This window comes from Myxocyprinus asiaticus, chromosome 5, assembly GCF_019703515.2.
Source record: "Myxocyprinus asiaticus isolate MX2 ecotype Aquarium Trade chromosome 5, UBuf_Myxa_2, whole genome shotgun sequence".
NCBI classification, from domain to species: domain Eukaryota; kingdom Metazoa; phylum Chordata; class Actinopteri; order Cypriniformes; family Catostomidae; genus Myxocyprinus; species Myxocyprinus asiaticus.
The window spans coordinates 42,679,781-42,699,354 of record NC_059348.1 but is presented as its reverse complement, the minus strand read 5'-3'; the positions used below and the strand labels follow the sequence as shown (position 1 = coordinate 42,699,354).

At 38.4% G+C, this 19,574-nt stretch overlaps 1 protein-coding gene across 5 annotated transcripts in view; it reads left to right on the top strand.

Moving 5' to 3' along the window:
* Positions 1-19,574, top strand: part of LOC127440513 (ephrin type-A receptor 4-like) — an 81,682-nt gene that overhangs the window by 45,653 nt on the left and 16,455 nt on the right. For all 5 annotated transcript variants that reach the window (XM_051697137.1, XM_051697139.1, XM_051697136.1 and 2 more), the window contains exons 5-11: positions 8,660-8,995; positions 10,536-10,660; positions 11,994-12,153; positions 13,878-13,989; positions 17,392-17,450; positions 17,713-17,826; positions 17,995-18,180. In XM_051697137.1, coding sequence (XP_051553097.1) covers positions 8,660-8,995; positions 10,536-10,660; positions 11,994-12,153; positions 13,878-13,989; positions 17,392-17,450; positions 17,713-17,826; positions 17,995-18,180 — 1,092 coding nt within the window. The remainder of the gene's footprint in view (positions 1-8,659; positions 8,996-10,535; positions 10,661-11,993; positions 12,154-13,877; positions 13,990-17,391; positions 17,451-17,712; positions 17,827-17,994; positions 18,181-19,574) is intronic.

Below are 19,574 nucleotides of genomic sequence, written 5' to 3'. Positions count from 1 at the left end.
ATAGTAGTATTCAAGACAGATTAAAGTGGAACAAGAATTATTATTATTATTATTTTATTATTAATTAGTGACTGGTTAAATGTTCATGGAAAAGATGTGTTTTTAGCTGTTTTTTGAAGACAGAAAGTGAGTCAGCTTCACAGATGGAGTTGGGAAGGTCATTTCACCAATGTGGTACGAAACTGAAAGACTGGGAAAGTGTTTTGGTACCTTTGTGTTGGTACAACAAGGTGCTGTTCCTTAGTCGACCGCAGGCTTCTGGTGGGAACGTAGCTTTGCAGAAATGATCATCACAGACATTTACATATATTCCGCAAAACAATAAAAACTGGATGTACACAAAGGATCATGTTTAAAAGTTTACATGTGTACACCAATGAGACAAAAGCGGTATGCAAACTTATGACCACTGATCTGTATGTGTGTGTGAATGTGTGTAAAGCAATCCAGAATAAAATACATACACTACATCAAAGCTTTTGTGGCAAGTTGGTCCATAGTAGGGATGTTGACAGAGTTGTGTGCCAGTTTTTACATTGTAGGCTAAGTTTAATGCTATGAATTTTGGCATGACAGCTTTTTTTGTTTTTTATATCATTACAAAAAAATCACTTTTTGCAATATTGTTACAACACAAAACCATACTGACTCTTGTCAGCTTACCCTGTTGTTTCCTACCACCAGAACCAATAGCATATGGTGAACAGCATGCTGTTTAGGAAAATATTGTTGGAATGTTCCATAACATCCCACAACAACATGCTGGACCTTTAGATTGTCATAATTTCATAGAAATATCAAGACTTATCTTATTTGTTTCTTTAACTGTTTTTCCAGGTGGAATTTCCATCTGAAGATTCCTTTGTCACCGGTCAGTCAAATTGCAATTGCAAAGCTGGCCTGGGTCACTGCAATCATCAAAATTGTGTTACTGTATACCCTGGCACATTATATTAAACTGGAATGCAAATCTGTCCCTCCTATTGTTAGTAAAACCTCCCTGCCACAGACATGGCATATTCGTCTCATACTTTGGGCCTAATCACTAAACCTGTAAGTACGGTAAAAATGTCTAAATTAAAGCCACCAACAGCTCATCCCCCTTCCAATGACCTATAAAAGATCATGTCATGGAATCATACCCAACATCTATTGTCCTGTTCCAACCCCCCGCCAAGTGAACAGTTTGCTAATGATCTTCAAGACAACCTAGCCAAAATCGGAAGCAACAGCCAAATGTACAAGCTGCTGGTGGCATCAGGCAAATACCCATTGGACAAAGTTGAAACTGAATTTGGACTTCTGCCCTGTGGATTAGTCTTGACCTACCAAGACATTGGCTTGCCCACCGCCACCTCTGACCACCACCCAACGTCTCCTTTGCCACAACAACTATGCATTTATTCAACAGCTCTCAGTGAAAAGGAGAGCACTTTTTACAGTGGTATGACTGTTACCCTCTCTGACGCTGAGGCACTAGAGTTATAAACAAGGGGGCAGAGCAACAGTAAGATATGGCACTGTGTCCGTTCCCAGTGTCTGACTTCATCCACTTTTAAGAAGATAGTCTCACGAGTTGCAGACTTAACCAGCCTTGCCACCAGTATGCAGTGACAGAAGAGGTTAGTTCAGACACAGGTAATGAAGAGAGGCCTGGATCTGGAGCCAGAAGCAGCTGCACAATATGAGCAGGTTACCGGGAACTGTGTATACCCTTGTGGCTTTGTCATCAATCCCTTTGCCCCCCATTTAGGTGCATCTCCTGCTCGAAAGGTGGTTGACAGCAATGGTCTTCTGGGATTACTTGAAATCAAGTGTCCTGATGTAGACGGCATATTGGAGTGCCAGTAACTTTCTGTAAGAGCAGATGGTGTGTTTTCTTTAAAAACCAGCCATGACTACTATTATCAGATGACTGGTCAAATGGGAATCACAGGAATTACATGGTGTGACTTCTTTGTCAAATCCAGAAAGGACTAGCACTGGGAGTGCATACACTTTGATGCAGAGAAATGGGAGTCAATGAAAACTAAGTTGGTCTTATTCTTTTTTTAACTACTTTCTGCCCAACCTGTGCTGATAAATCCAAGAGTTTCTCTCTCACTGTCTCTCTCTCTCTCTCTCTCACACACACACACACACACTTTTACCAGACATTAACACCTAAATTAATGCTAAATGGATAGTTCTCACAGGTCTGTGAACTATCCCTTTATCATTAATGTTTGTGTTAAGCACTGTATAGGTCCTAAAACAATAGTTCACCCAAAAATTAAAATTTGCTGATAATTTACTCACCCTCAGGCCATCCAAGATGTATCCAAGTTTCTTTCTTCATCAAAACAGAATTTAAGATTTTTAGGATTTGATTTCAGGCCTCCTCCTTTAAACAATGCAAGTGAATGTACTCCATTTTTTGACGGTCCAAAATGCATGAAATGAAATGAAATCCTAAAAATCTTAAATTCTGTTTTGATGAAGAAAGAAACTCAGATACATCTTGGATGGCCTGTGGGTGAGTAAATTATCAGCAACTTTTCATTTTTGGTTGAACTATTCCTTTAAGAAAATATGTATACACAGTTTATATGATAATATTTGTATATATTCTATAACAATAGTTTACATTTAAAATTAATAGCAATGAATGACAATGGATACAAAGATAGATTTATTTAGAAATGCATTTGAGTACATTGTCTATCCACATACAAGGCATACTGTATGTCACATAAGTAAATAATAAAAATATCTGAAGAAACTATTGACAGTCGTGTTCAAAGGCTTGTTCATTGAAAAATCCAAATTCTGACATAATTTACTCACCTTATATGACTTTATTTCCTCTGCAGAACACAAAAGTAGATTTTTGCTATGAAAGTGAATCGTGACGGAAGCTGAATATTCTGCTCAAAATATTTTTTTGTTCTGTGGAAGAAAGTCATATGAGTTTGAAATAACATGAGGGTGAGTAAATGACAACAAAACATTCCTTTTAGTGTGAATTTTCTTTTTAACATTAATGATTTCTTCACCAGAACACAAGGAAGAATTTTAGAAGAATATTTCAGCTCTGTAGGTCCATACAATGCAAGCGAATGGTGGCCAGAACTTTGAAGCTCCAAAAAGCAGATAAAGGCATACAACTCCGTTTGGTTAATCAATGTAATCTGAAGTGATCCATGGTTTTGAGTGAGAACAGAACAGAATGTAACTCCTTTTTCACTGTATATCCTGACAGCAGTCTCCTTGGTGATCATGATTTAAAGCTTGATTACACTTTCCAGTGCTTGACACATGCACAGAGCGCTAGATGCCACTACAGGAAGTGTAATCGAGCTTTAAATCATGATCGCCAAGGAGACTGCTGTCAAGATGTACAGTGAAAAAGGAGTTACATTCTGTTCTCACCCAAAACCAACTGGATTGATTAACCAACCGGAGTTGCATGGATTACTTTTATGCTGCCTTTATCTGCTTTTTGGAGCTTCAAAGTTCTGGCCACCATTCACTTGCATTGCATGGACCTACAGAGCTGAAATATTCTTCTAAAATTCTTCCTTTGTGTTCTGCAGAAGAAAGAAAGTCATACACATCTGAGATGGCATGAGGGTGAGTCATTTTTGGTTGAATTATCCCTTTAAGCACTGCATAGGTCTTAAGAAAATATTTGTACATATTTTTAAACAATTATACTACATTAATAGCAGTGACTGCTAATAGATACAAAAATGTTGTATTTAAAAATATATTCCCATTTACATTGTCAATCTACTGTACACACACCAAATAAAAATAAATTAATTTATAACATTTAAATGACTAACCTAATTAATTTTCAACTACATACATGTTAACTGTAACCTAAAGGTAATTTAGAATTAAAACAGAGGTCCTTGGAAATTCATCAGTTGAGCACACACAGTCCACATCTTGTTGACCAACCATGTAGTGAAAGGGGTAGGACACCATCAAAAATGTGAGACTCTTTGATCCGTCTGATTGCCCTCTCCACGTGTATCCTCAAGCGAGCAATCTCTTGTGTGTGTGCAATTTCATCTTTACTGAATTGCCCACTTGGCCCTGTGAATGTTGGGTTTACAAGATTGACATGGATGTCAGCAAGGAGGTCTCTGATAAGAAAGCCATTATCAGCCATTACTTCATCGCCTGGCTCGAGAAGGTTTAAGATACCTGACTCTTTGGTAATTTCCAAATCGGAGATGGAGCCTGTGTACAGGTTGCTAACTAGGCAAACAGTTCCACAGGGGGTATCCCAATCAGGGATTTCAAAGTTGTGGTTCCTTTGTAATGAGAATATATCACTCTTAACACATTCTTAAGCACCTTTGAACTTGCTGTTTGAACATGGAATTCAGTACAGTCCAGTTCAGTACAATTGAATCATGGTGGCATTAACTCATCAATGGCCTCTCTACTTGGCCATACTGGTAATGTGCCAAGCATAAAATACAGGTAGTTCGCCCATGTTATACATATCCTGCTGACTGTGGCCTTTGACAATTAAACCTCACTGCTAAATCTGCAGAAAAAAAAAAAACCCTGTCTCATGTGGCAGAAGAACAAGAAAAACTGGTCAAAGAGGCAAATGTCTTGACCATGGAAGCTAGCTGTTACCGTCTGTTCAGTTTTACTTAGTCTACTTTACTTTACTTTGCATTCGAGTCCATCTCACCAAAGACTCTGCTGTAGGTTGAAGAGATACTGTAGGTAGAGTGCTTTGAGGTTGTCATAATCTTTAAATCCTGTGAAAAACATGATCAGCTTGGGCTCACATTGGAAGCGCTGGAGACAAAACTTCTGACTTCTTAAATTTTCATTTTCTTCTGTCAGATGAGCAATTTCCTTCTGTGCTGCATTCAGCTGCTCTTCCGTTGACGTTGACATTTCCAGATAATCATGGTCATGCAGTGCCCCAAAACTCTGGTTCGATCTTTGTTTTGACACAAAAGAGAAAGAAAAAAAACCAATAAGAACAGAAATAAATATCAAGTAGGTCATCGAGTCACCGTGCAGCACCCATGATGCCTGTATAAAGACACTCTCGCCTCTTTTGCTCAGCTCTCCATTTACAGAGCTCTGTTAGACAGGAATGAGATGACAGCTGCAGTATCTGTGGTAGTAGATTAATTATTACTCTGAACAACACAAATGTAGTCTAACAAACTCACTCTTCTTCTGTGTTTGGATTAGGAAACCAATGGTTCTCCTCTTCCTGCTCCTTCTCAAGGGATTCAGTATCACTAGGAGTGCTGTATAGGAACATCATAATTAACATAGCCTTGATTTCAGTGTTGGCCATTCATATGGTATTCTTTTAATGCTTAGCATTTTCACAAGTAAGTGGTGGTACATCAAACCTTTAGGTCCAAAATATAAATAACACAGCAAGATATTCTGTTGTCCTTTTATTAGGGGTGTAAATGTTTTATATCACAGAATGATAGTAACATTAAGTAGCAAACAACGCAAGATACATGTTTCAAATTGATCTTAAAGATGCTGAATGATGTTACAGTTGTAATGTACAGTAGTCATTACAAATACTGTTACATTACATAACCAAGTTGAAATAAAATCTACAATGCCTGTACTATCTATGCAATGTGTGATCAATGAAGGTCTGATGCTGCCATGAGTTTTTCCTGTCAAATCTGAGAATAAAGTATACTGTCAAAACAGTAAATGATACTGTAAGAGTTGTGTAACTCTCAGAATTGACAGAAACCTACAAAGGACATATATTATAGGCATTATGGATTTTATTTTGAGTATATGGTATATGACAATAGGACATTACAGTACTAAATTTAAAGATAATTCTGGTATGTTTTTGTGATTAAACCAAATACTCTCATTAACACAATCACAACAATATTTTTGTTTTGAAACAATGATTGTGTGAAAGGACATGTTTACAACCTTAATTAAAGCACAACATCAGGTTTTGAATGATAGACTAGCTGTGTTACACGTGTAATTAGTTTGTTTGGAAAGTTTTGAAATTCACTATTACTGAAAATAACACCAAAAATTATTATATAGTCATTGTACATACAGCTGGGTAAAATTCTCACATATTAACACTTATCGAAATGTATGGCAAAAACACATCTATTAATGGCCTTAAAGGGAAAATTTAAAGTACCCATATTATGCTCATTTATAGGTTCCTATTAGAATAGGTTTACATGCTTTAATGTTCAAAAAACATATATTTTTTCTCATACTGTACATTGCTGCAGCACCTCTTTTCACCCTCTGTCTGAAACACTCTGTTGTAGCTCGTGTCTCTTTAAAGCCCCCCTTTCCGAAAAGCCCAGTCTGCTGTGATTGGTCAACCGCTTAGAGCGTGTGTCTAAGAGAAATGTAACACCCCTTACCATAACCAAGTTTCAGCTCCCGAGTCTTCCTGAGCAGCGCATTCCTGAGGCGGGCATTATGCAAATGTGTTACATAGTGACGTAGCTATATCACGGAAGTAATGGCTGGACTGCAAACCAGGCGTTTCAGGAAGTTAAGGAGCAGTATTTTCTGTGGGAGAGAGTAACTCCCTTTGGCGTGGACTTCGTGCTTTGTAACTTTGCAGACATTTTACATGCACAAACAGCTATATTACACACTAAAGGAAAGGTAAAATCCCAAAAAGTATAATAGGTCCTCTTTAACAAAAACATGAGTGCAAATAAGTTCTCACTGAGGTTCTTTTTCTAACACTGATGCATTTACCCTGTTAAAAACAACATGATCTCTGAAGAGATGTTACACTTTTGATTAATGGCAATATGCTATCGAGTTTGAAAAATAAAGTATTCCTATAATGACAAAGTAGTTAACGCACCTGAAATTTCACCGAGTTGTCCTCCTGGGTTTGAGTTCACTGCACCACGTGAACAAAGTCGGCACACTTCCGTCTCAGTCTATGTAAACCCGTGAGCGATCGAACTATGCAGTCCTTAGTAAAATGTTTGGAGCACACCGTTGTGTTTTCTGTAATCTAAAGAGAGAAACAGTTAGCTAAGGTGTCTTGAGAGCTGCCGTATGATTCATTCTGAACAGCTTATCTGGTCTAACTTTCAGCCCAATCAACAGTTCGCATACTAGCGTGCTAGCGTTATTTTGCTTACCTGAAAATAAGGTCCAATCTCCCTTCTTATTTTGACAACCCATTCACGACGGGCGATGGAAGGATAAATATTTATCACACTCTTTCCTTTGGTAGGTTGTTCAGCCTGGTACACAATAATACGACATCGCAGCTCCAGTGATCCAGACGATAGTTTGACGGTACTTCTGGTTTCTTCCCACCTGAGCCTCGCTTTCAATTTGAACATGGCGGGTGCGTGAAATCAGCGTATTTCCCAGAAAAGTGTAATTACTGTCTCTGTGCATGTATCAAAACATTGGTCTATTTGTTTGAGCATCCCAACCAACCCGATACAGCAATAGAGGGCTATCTATTTGACTGACCAATTGTAGATGGGTGAGTCTTTGAGAAAACTTTAGTCATTATTTTAAAATTATTATTTTTAATGACTTAAAAATAAGTAATTGTTTCTAAGGCTGTTGATTTAATATGTTAATTCAATGTAATTAATTATATAAAAAATAACGTTTTTAAAAATCTACACAATGAATTATGCCCCCTGAGCATATGTAAATTCCATAATAATAATTATATATCATTATTAGAATTATATTTATAAATAAAAATATACAGAATTATATTTATGATTGTTTTATTATAAATTGAATTAACTTAATTTGGGGACTTCTCTCGGCAAATATTAATATATTTAATTAATTCGTAATTAATTAATCTGCGTCTCATATAATGTATTTGTTTAAAAGTTTTAATCAATTTCTATTTATTTCCTTTTTTTATTTATTTTTTATTCGGTGATGCTAGTGGCACAGAAAATATATTCTTCTTCTTTAATATTTAAATTAACATAACTGGGAACTACATTATGTCTCCCAAACTGTAAAACATCAACCTCTGACCAAATTTTTTCTGGGCAGGCTTTGTGAGAAAGTCAACCTGGGACCGCTGATTCAGAGAACCATATTTGTCAGGAAAACATCACGGTTTGCTTACACCAGAGATGGCAGTGAGAGCAACCAAATTAGCATTTATGAGATTCCTGTCAGCAAGGTGCTCAGTTATGGAGATGTAATCATTTTTCTCTCTCTTCCACACTCTCGCGGGTTGGGTGTCTTTCCTTTTTGCACAGCTTGCGCTGCACGTCACCTGTGGTGCTGGCTTGTCGTAAATGTAATTATCTTTAAATTCAGCAGCGCCTGGTTTACGGAAAAAACCACAGAGAAAAACAACGCTAACCTACACAAATACACTTGCACACAAACAGACTTGGATGCGTCATATCCTGTAACATCATCTGCCTGCAGTGGCAATTAAAGGGTGTGTACGGTTGTGTATTTGTTTGTCATTTCAGTATCGCTGAAGTTTCTCTTGCCAACGGTGTAGTTGGAGAGCAATCTTTGCTGCACTCATAATCCTGTTTTGTTTGTTCCAAACTTCACTGTAGCAAAAGTAAAGTATAAATCATGTGTGTATTTTGTCATAATATCTCAGAGCTGTGGTTTTCTCATATTTCTTAACTTTCTTTTCTCTCAGAGCCCCCCTCCGCTCCTCAGCACCTGATTTCCAATGTGAACGAGACTTCTGTAAATCTGGAGTGGACGATCCCAGCCTCGTCCGGCGGCAGACAGGACCTTAATTATAATGTTATATGCAAGAGGTGCAGCTCAGATGGTCAGCGCTGTCAGCCCTGCGGCAATAGTATCCATTTTTCTCCGCAGCAGCTGGGCCTGCGAGCCACCCGGGTTTCCATAAACGACCTGCAGGCTCACACCAACTACACCTTTGAGATCTGGGCCGTAAACGGGGTCTCTAAACAGAGCCCCGGACCAGAACAAGCAGTTTCTGTGACTGTTACCACCAACCAGGCGGGTAAGTGTGTATATGTGTGTGTTCACATGTTAATAATATAAAATGACTGTCTGTGATGGTAATTAAGCACTTTCCATCTTCTGAAAATTATGGTACAATTATTGCATCATTAAAGACCCATAAATGACATTAAATTCCCAGTTTACTTTACTGTGCTGACATATTTTCTATTGAAACAGTATGGGCTGGACATATCAAAGAGTCTCTTTTTTTTTTTTTTTTTTGAAAGCCAAAAGCCTGTAGTTCATGTCACAGCCATGGACCATGATTTGCTACTTGCTATTCATTCTCAAGAACATTTTATTTTGTATACACCCCTGAGTGCAGGATGATTAATCTATATGTTTGATCCATTTTTGCAGAAGAGAATGTACTGTAAAAGTAAAACACTACATTTTAAATGTGATTAAATGTAATAGATATGTTATATAGCAGATAAACTAGAAGATAAAAGCCACAAAACACTGGCATGAATTCCACAAAAATGTATGGCCGATGTGTAGAATTTGTCGTTAAAATCTTAAGACTCTGTAATCATCTTCCCCTTTGGTGAAGAATTTCTAATTCTTTCTTGCCCATGTGTGTCAGAATTGTTTTTTGTGACAATAACCAAGCATATATCCGGATCAAACTGTGCATATGTGCATTTGTTGGCTGGTCTCATTTGTTTGTGCTGAGTGCACTGTTAACTTTTACAAGGTGTTTAATTTCAGGTGAGAAAGTGTGAGACAGGAAGGAGCATTTTGTCTGACTTTTGGGAGTGAGTGCGTGTAGGCCCTCAGTAACAATTCCTTTGGCCTTCTAAGTATCTTTCTCACCATCATTGTCTTGGTGAACTCTGGTTTAGATAGCTGTCACACCTTTCTGTACATGCTTCAAACAAACTTTCACTCCTGAATGTCTGTTCTTGGTCTTTCTTTATGGCCCAGTATATATCAAGCAGACCTTACCCAACAGCACTGTTTCCAGATCTTAATGTAAAAATCTAGTTAATATAGAAGTACAGTGCCTGTATATTAAACACTTATCTGCTTCTAATCATAATTTTCCGAGCACCGAGGAATTAAGCCAGACATTTTCTCGGCCTGACTTAACTTTCCCATGGCAAGTGCAAAGTGTCATTGATAAAGCCCTGAAGATGACAGATAAGCATGTACTTGCTAGATGACTACATCAGTAGACCTTTTGTAGTAACAATGTGGAATTATGAGAGTATCGGAAGCACTGGCCCAATTGTGTATCCAGAATTCTAATATAATGGCACATACATATAGGGCACATCACTTTGGCAATACTATGGGAGGTTGTGGGGCAGTTGTTTGCAATAATTACTATATTCTTCTTTGGGCACTAACCTGTGTAGCTTTTAACGTATAGTTGATTTTCAGGTTCAGGTGACAACACAAATATCTCCACTCTCATAGTCCTTTATTGCTTTACGGCACTAATGTGTTTATGTTTCTCTGAAACAGCTGTATTGGGGGATTGGGGTGCTCCTAGCAACTCTAAGCTCCTTCTCTTTACCCTGTTCCTTCTCCAGCTCCCTCTCCGGTTACCACCATCCAGGCCAAGGACATCACCAGACATGCTGTGTCTTTGGCATGGCAACAGCCCGAGAGACCCAACGGTGTCATCCTTGAGTACGAGGTCAAATACTATGAAAAGGTGAGATGAGTCGTGGGAAATGTAGTCACCAGTATGCTATGTATTAGACTAAGGTTCACAGCATTGGATGCTGGTGTGCTGGTGTCCAACTAGGCTTATTACTATATTAACCAGCAAGACTACCAACAAGACCACCAGAAAAACTATGCCAGTTGACTAGCTTCACCTTTAGCTTCAGGTTTTGCTTTTAAACAACATGGTTTTACCCTGCTGAAAAATAAAAAAAACTGCTCATATCATCCTACGCTGGTCTTATCTGGTTTCCCAGCCTGGTCAGACTGGTCTGTTGGCTGGTTTTGGGCACTTTTCAGCTGATCAGGCTGCGAGACCAGCCTAAACCAGCTAAGACCAACTTAAACCAGCAAATCGTAGGATAGTTTAAGCTTGAATTTAAACAGAAATTCTTACTGGTCTTTTAGCAGGGATCTCAAACTGACAGCATGTGATCAGGCTGTATTAGTGGTTGATATGCACCTTTGAGAATATAGTTCAAGATTAACCATGGTGACATCACACACAAACAGCATGAGGTCAGGTATTGGGTGAGATGCTCACTGGAAACTGTAGTCTAAGATGTAGCAATCAACATGCAGCCTTTACTTAAGTCCTTAATATAAGCAGTATGAGGTCAGGTGCAACCCAGAGAGCTGCATTTTAGTTCATAGCCAGACCAGACTCACTCACTCGCTCGGCTGGAGTCCAGTCAACTGGCGGGTCTGAACAGTATGGGGTGAATGACAGAGCTGGGTTGGTGCATGTAGGCTTTGGGATAGAGAGAGGATAACAGCGTTCTCCTCTCTCTTCTCCTGCTGTGTCTTCCTCTGGCTGACTGATTACAGATTGCAGCCATGGTCAGATTCCTTTCCCCCATGCTCTGAGGTTTTCCATAGCAAACACACATTAGCACACACTTAAATGCATTGACATACACACAAAACCAAGACACAGAGTTTCTTGTTCTGTGCTCCAACAATTACAAGGCAAACATTAGGGGACATCGAAGAAAAAACAATTAAACTTAGTTTCCTTTGCTTGTTTTGGTTCAAATTCGACAGCGTTTAAGTGGTTTGGATGTAGTGATGAAACAGGAATTTTGAACTAGCAAATTCAGGTTACACCCAAGGGAGAGAGTGAAAACAAAGATGGCAGTCTTGTTTTTGAACAATAAAGCAGCTGTTTTCCCTACAAAAGCCTGGCTGTCGTTTCTTTGTCAGACCTTAAACAAATCCCTCTTCCGTTTTTGTTTTATCAGGCTTTGATTTCAAATAAAACAAACCCTAACGACCAATCCCAGTGGTTTGTTCAGTATTTTCTGTTTCTCTCATCCAATCAGGACCAAAATGAGCGGAGCTATCGCATAATGAAGACCTCCTCCCGCAGTGCTGAGATCAAAGGCCTGAGCCCACTCACTTCCTACGTGTTTCACGTGCGCGCTCGCACAGCCGCTGGCTATGGAGACTTTAGCGCCCCCTTCGAGTTCATGACCAACTCAGGTAGGTTCACATGTATGTGTGTTACTGATACGGCATTGTGAACCGACAATGGCAAGTCTTTGTTCACACAATTAGAGACTGGAGTGTTGAGTTTTAGGGTGGATCACTCACTCATCCGGAAACTATTTCTCTAAAGTAACATAATTATAGCCTCTGTGTATGTTTTTCTTTTTTCTTTTTCTTTACGATAGTTTCTTTGTTTGTTCAGTACAAAGTCACTGGTATTTTTAAAGGCACTTTAAAGTAAACTCTTAAAAGGATGGAATGTTTTGGAGCTTTTATACCAGGCTGTTTCAAAACAGTAACTTAAAAGAGGCAGGATTTGGGTATTGTTGATGAAACGGCATGTATAACTCCATAATGATAAAACTCTTAATGAAAACAAAATCAAATATTTGACCTATATATATATATATATATATATATATATATATATATATATATATATATATATATATATATATATATATATTTTTTTTTTTTTTTTTTTTTTTTTTTTTTTCTGCATTAAAGGGATAGTTCACCCAAAAATGAAAATTCTCTCATCATTTACTCACCCTCATGCCACCCCAGATATGCAAGACTTTCTTTCTTCTGCTAAACACAAACTTTTTAAAGATTTTTAAAAGAATATTTCAGCTTGGTGACTAGAACTTTGAAGGCCCAAAAGGCAGTATAAAAATAATCCATAAGACTCCAGTGGTTAAATCCATATCTTCTGAAGTGATGTGATGGGTGTGGGTGAGAAACAGATCAACATTTAAGTCCTTTTTACTAAAACTCTACTCTTTCAATTTTACTTCCACATTCTGGTGTTGAAGTGACTTTCGCTTTCACATTCAGCTACCTACTGGTTGGGCTCGTCAAAGGTGGAGATTAATAGTAAAAAAATGACTTAAATATTGATCTGTCTCTCACCCACACCTATCATATCTCTTCTGAAGATATGGATTGAACCACAGTCATTTGGATTACTTTTATGCCTTCTTTATGTCATTTTTGGACCTTTTGAGTTCTGGTCACAATTCACTTGCATTGTGAGGACCAACAGAGCTGAAATATTCTTTTAAAAATCTTTATTTGTGTTTTTCTCAAGAAAGAAAGTCATACAAATCTGGGATGGCATGAGGGTGAGTAAATGATGAGAGAATTTTCATTTTTGGGTGAACTATCCCTTAAAGAGGGTGAATTTTAAGATTTATATAAGGCAGACAAATTTAAATGCACATCGTTATGAGAATTATTAGGGTTCCTACGGTCATGGAAAACCTAACACTTTTAGGGAATTTTAAAATTGTGTTTTCCAGGCCTTGAAATGTTATAGAAATGTGTAAAATTACAAAAGTCTTGGAAAATACATGGAAAATGTATATAATAAATACAAATGTTTTCAGGATATGCTCTGCTCTAAAATATTTAATTGCCTAAAATCTTCTTGTGTAGAGTAAAACTGGATTGTAAACCATAGTGATTTCACCAAATGAATCGTTAGTGAGGATTTTTGTTAATAAATTGGTTGAACTGACTCACAAATTGGTCTGAATGATTCATTAGTGAATTGGTCTGAAATGTTATGCTTTTTCAAAACTCCTTATCCAGTAATTCCAAACCACTGGAAAGGACTAGGAAAGGTCATGGAAATTCCTTGATCAAAAATTGTGGGGAACCTAAATTACACACATTTCAGACAGCTAACTTTAGTTTATTAATCTTTTTCCTCTCAGTTCCCTCTCCTATAATTGGAGATGGCGCAAACTCCACCGTCCTGCTGGTGTCTGTAATTGGCAGCGTGATTCTGTTGCTCATCTTCATCGGAGTCTTCATCATTAGCCGCAGGTAAGCCACCTAGCTCAGCTGTGCGTCAGTCGTCTCACAGATACTCTGCAACAGGAAGCATTCCTCCCTCTGTCCCTGTGGGCGTCTCCGTCACCTCACCCTATCTGTCATCCTCTATCAGTCTCTCTCTATCTCTTTATCTATCTGTCATGCCCCTGCTGTCTTTCTCTCTCTCTACCTGTCCATCAATCTCTTTTTGCTGGTTCTCACGGCTCTTCCTCCTTCTTTTCCCCCTCTCTCTCTCTTTTTCCCTGTGGTGTAGCTGGTGGTATTGTGACATGCCGTTGGCAGCTCAGCCTGATTAGTCTCTGCTGTGCTGCCATGGGTCTCTGTGCCGTGTGTGCTGGAATCCATAGGAAACATGTCCTCTGCTCGCCTTCCCAAGGGAGTCAGGGACACGCAGGAGAACAGTTGTGTGCATGTCCTCATGTGTGCATACTTGTACTTGTGTGTACCGCACTCAATCAGAGCAGTTGTCATACTCCCACAGGCGAAATGTCACGGTTGCTTTACCTTAATCAAACAACTTTTTCTTGTGTCAAACTCACACTCTCGGACAGCCACACGCCTACTGCAGTTATTATCTGCTCTCAACAGAGTACAGATACATCTGGCTGATCGACTACCTCCTGTTTTTGTGTGAGCCTCCTTTAAAGGGTTCCCATTGTCAAAAAAATAAAAATAAAAATGGAAATTGTCAGGGGATTTCAAAATTATGACGTTCATGCCTTTGAAAAGAAGTCATGACATTTTTAATAGTGAATATATATTTTTCTAGTTATGCCAAGTTCTAAAATATTGAACTGATTAAAACTGCTGTTTGTGAGTGTAATCTATATAAAATTATAAAGTTGTAGTATCCAGGCCTGGACTGATAAAATGATATAATGAAAATGATTAAAGTATTTTAAAAAATTATAAAATGATTATATCCAGGCCTGATAAAGTCGTGGAATTAGATAAAATCCTGAGAAGTTTTTAAAAAGTCATGAAAATTTCAAAAGCAACTAGGCAATCTCTCTAAAATAATAAATTTGTTATATCCAGGCCTGAAATGCTAAAATAATATAATGATGATAATAGTAAAATTATATATATATATATATATATATATATATATATATATATATATATATATATATAAAGATAAAATTGTGATATCCAGGCCTAGAATGATACTATGATAATGATACAATTATAAAAAAAAAATAAAAAAAAAAAAAAAAGATCAAATTGGGATATCCAGGCCTGAAAAAAGTCATGGAAATTGACAAAATCTTGAAAAGTCATGGACAAGTCATGGAATTTTTTATAGTGAATATACATTTTACTAGTTATGCTCGGCTCTAAAATATTTAATTGATTTTAACCTGCTGTTTCTGAGTGCAATCTCTATAAAATTATATAAAAAAAATAAAATAAAAATTAAATGTCAAAAATCCTTACTGATCACAAGGGTACTGCATAATCATGAGCAACTGGAAAAATAATAGAAATGAATTGGTCAAAAGGTGTGGAAACCCTACTTTTAAACACCATTGCACTTTCCCAGACCGATTTTAGAGACAACTCTTGCAATGGTTGACATTGTATCATTATCAGCGGTGATAATCATCTTCGCATTCTCAAAGTCGCTGAAGAGCAGCATCGGCCTCTTTCACAGTGAAAATAACAATCAAAGCTAATGAATGGTGCTTTTGTTTTGGCCAAGCAGCCATTAAGCACATCCTCATTGGATCCCTTCAGCAGGAGACAAAACTACACCTCCTCAGTAGCTCTCACCTTTGCCCTGTTCTTCTTACCTTGAGGGGCACCAACCACTCAATCGTGGAGGGGTGAAGGGGGGTACAGCCTTGAACAAAGCCACAGGTTCCTCGATTTAGTACTTGGATAGCACACTTGCTAATCTTCTTGTTCCTAAAATAACGTGCACTGGGTGCTCTGGCTGATGGCAGGGCCTCCTGCAGGCAGAGCTATTTCTAGCTTGAGCAGAGCACTCTAGCGTTAAAGCTTCTCTCCTCCTGTTCTACCTGTGGATATGCCCCTCTCCCTCCCTCGCTCCTTTTTCTTCCTTCACTAACCCTGAACCTTTGGGGCCTTTGTCAATGCCAGAATGCACTAGAAAAACAATAACAGCAGTTGTGCATTCCAGGTTTTATTTTTATTTTTAATTTTTTTTTCCTAACCCAGCCCCCATCTCTATATACAGGCAGGTGACCCCATACCCAGCAGGGAGTGTTCGTTAGGGCAGCATCCCAGGCAGGGTTGTTATCTATTCCATTGCTTTTGTTTTGCACTCTGTGCCCATGCAAAAAGGTCAGCAGTTGGCCCCAAGGGGTCAGCAGGTGATTGGGTGAAAAGGGAACTTTGAAGATTGCACATACTAGCACATTTATACTACTGTAGACAGTCAGAGAGGAATGTTGTTAGTGGAGGAGGTAGTTTTAGACCTGATTTTGTTGCTGTTTTGGCCACTTGATGAGTTGTAATCATTTGTTCTCCATTCCTTTACCCTACTCTTGCTTTTTGTTCATCTCTCTAAAATATTTTAAACAGGCTTGTTTGAACGATCTGAAAAGTGGGTGCAGAGAGCATAATTAAAACTTAAGATTTGCTCATTAATATTAATTAAGTGATGTCTCATTCGTTCAATAGTCCTATCTGATTGGCTGAAAGACAGACTTTGGAAAGTGGGCACTAGCCTTAGTGTAATTACCGCTTACCTGTGCATAGTCCTTGTTCAGTCCACTACCAACGCAACTGGTTGGACATACATTCCTTGTTTTGCACAGCCAGCTACAGTTTCATTTTCTTCACACTGCAGCCAGGCAAAACAAAACTCGTAAAATATCAAACTTGAAAACTTCGAAATTTCTAAAAGTTCCTCCAGTTACGTATTGCTACGTTCCTGATTTCAGATATAATGCCAGCGGTCTTCATGAACAACTCTCTTTGCAGCCTGACTGATTTTACGGCCCCACTTTTATGGAAAAGGCTGAAAGGTCATTCAAAAGTTTGACCTTCTACAATGGCTTGGAACAGTATATGACTTCATGCGTCAGCCCACCGTGTATCACAGATGTACCAGTTAGTCTGGGTGAATAAATACTTCAGCTAATCCCAGAGGGAAAATGTATTTCTCAAAGGTTGTTCTTTCAGATCTCAGAGACTTATTGGAGTACTCAACTTTATCTTATCTCTGTATTTTATGTTTCTACTGAAATTTCTTGGGAAAAAATTTAAATAGAAACAAATGAGACTATGAAATGATAGCTCTAAAATTTGGATAGCATAGCCCAGATTATTTGGTATTGTAAGAATTTGGTTAATTGAAATTTCGATTGCAATCTTTTGTAAATCTGAGCACATTTTGTGATGCCTCTCATCTCTATGTGTTAACAGGAGAAGCAAATACAGCAAAGCCAAACAGGACTCAGATGAGGAGAGGCATTTGCATCCAGGTAACACAGCAATAAACACACACAATGAGGTATTCTCCTACATGTCTATGTAGTCTCTGTTAAAGCAGAGAGATGTACTGTATATTATTGGAAAAGGTATTTATATATTTTGAAGGACAGACAGAAGCCAACATGAGGAGGAGAATGAAAAACAGATGTTATATATTTATCATGTTGTCTGTCTGCCAGCTATTCGCTCCTTCTCTCCTCTCTCCAGCTAACATGTAGTCACCTCTCTCTCCTTCTCTCTGCCTCCCCACAGGAGTCCGGATCTATGTGGACCCCTTCACCTACGAGGACCCCAACCAAGCCGTACGTGAATTCGCCAAAGAAATCGACGCCTCCTGCATCAAGATTGAAAAGGTCATCGGCATTGGTGAGCAAAAGACCTGCTGTTTTTCTTTCCGTGTTTCTGTCTGTCAGCGTGAATGTAGCCAGACCACAACTGTTAGACTAAAATGTAAGCGTACTGTTCCAGACAGGTCACATGGGTCATTACGTACCGCAGACATTTTTGATTCAAACTTGATTTTTCTGTTTAAAGGAGAATTCGGGGAGGTGTGCAGCGGGCGGCTCAAGATGCCTGGAAAGCGAGAGATCTGTGTGGCCATAAAAACCCTCAAAGCAGGATACACTGACAAACAGAGGCGGGACTTCCTGAGCGAGGCCAGCATCATGGGCCAATTCGACCACCCCAACATCATCAGACTGGAAGGAGTCGTAACTAAATGTGAGTCTTTTGAGTATGTGTGTGTGTGTAAATATATATATATATATATATATATATATATATATATATATATATATATATATATATACATACACTGGCGGCCAAAAGTTTGGAATAATGTACAGATTTAGCTGTTTCAGAAGGAAATTGACTATAATTGTCCAGAAACTCAGGTGGCATTTCACCCCACGCTTCCTGTAGCGCTTGCCATAGATGTGGCTGTCTTGTCGGGCACTTCTTACGCACCTTACAGTCTAGCTGATCCCACAAAAGCTCAGTGGGGTTAAGATCCGTAACACTCTTTTCCAATTATCTGTTGTACAATGTCTGTGTTTCTTTGCCCACTCTAACCTTTTCTTTTTGTTGTTTCAAAAGTGGCTTTTTCTTTGCAATTCTTCCCATAAGGCCTGCACCCTTTCTCTTTACTGTTGTACATGAAACTGGTGTTGAGCGGGTAGAATTCAATGAAGCTGTCAGCTGAGGACATGTGAGGTGTCTATTTCTCAAACTAGAGACTCTGATGTACTTATCCTCTTGTTTAGTTGTACATCTGGCCTTCCACATCTCTTTGAAGGAAATGGGGCCTGTCTAGATTTGATCAAAAATGACTTTTTTTAATTAGTGGTGGTGCTGTTTTTTACATCAGTAATGTCCCAACTATACTTTGTGATCAGTTGAATGCCACTTTGGTGAATTAAAGTACCAGTTTCCTTCCGAAACAGCAAAATCTGTACATTATTCCAAACTTTTGGCTGCCAGTATGTATAATATATATATATATACAGGTGCATCTCAATAAATTAGAATGTCGTGGGAAAGTTCATTTATTTCAGTAATTCAACTCAAATTGTGAAACTTGTGTATTAAATAAATTCAATGCACACAGACTGAAGTAGTTTAAGTCTTTGGTTCTTTTAATTGTGATGATTTTGGCTCACATTTAACAAAAACCCACCAATTCACTATCTCAAAAAATTAGAATATGGTGACATGCCAGTCAGCTAATCAACTCAAAACACCTGCAAAGGTTTCCTGAGCCTTCAAAATGGTCTCTCAGTTTGGTTCACTAGGCTACACAATCATGGGGAAGACTGCTGATCTGACAGTTGTCCAGAAGACAATCATTGACACCCTTCACAAGGAGGGTAAGCCACAAACATTCATTGCCAAAGAAGCTGGCTGTCCACAGAGTGCTGTATCCAAGCATGTTAACAGAAAGTTGAGTGGAAGGAAAAAGTGTTGAAGAAAAAGATGCACAACCAACCGAGAGAACCACAGCCTTATGAGAATTGTCAAGCAAAATCGATTCAAGGATTTGGGTGAACTTCACAAGGAATGGACTGAGGCTGGGGTCAAGGCATCAAGAGCCACCACACACAGACGTGTCAAGGAAT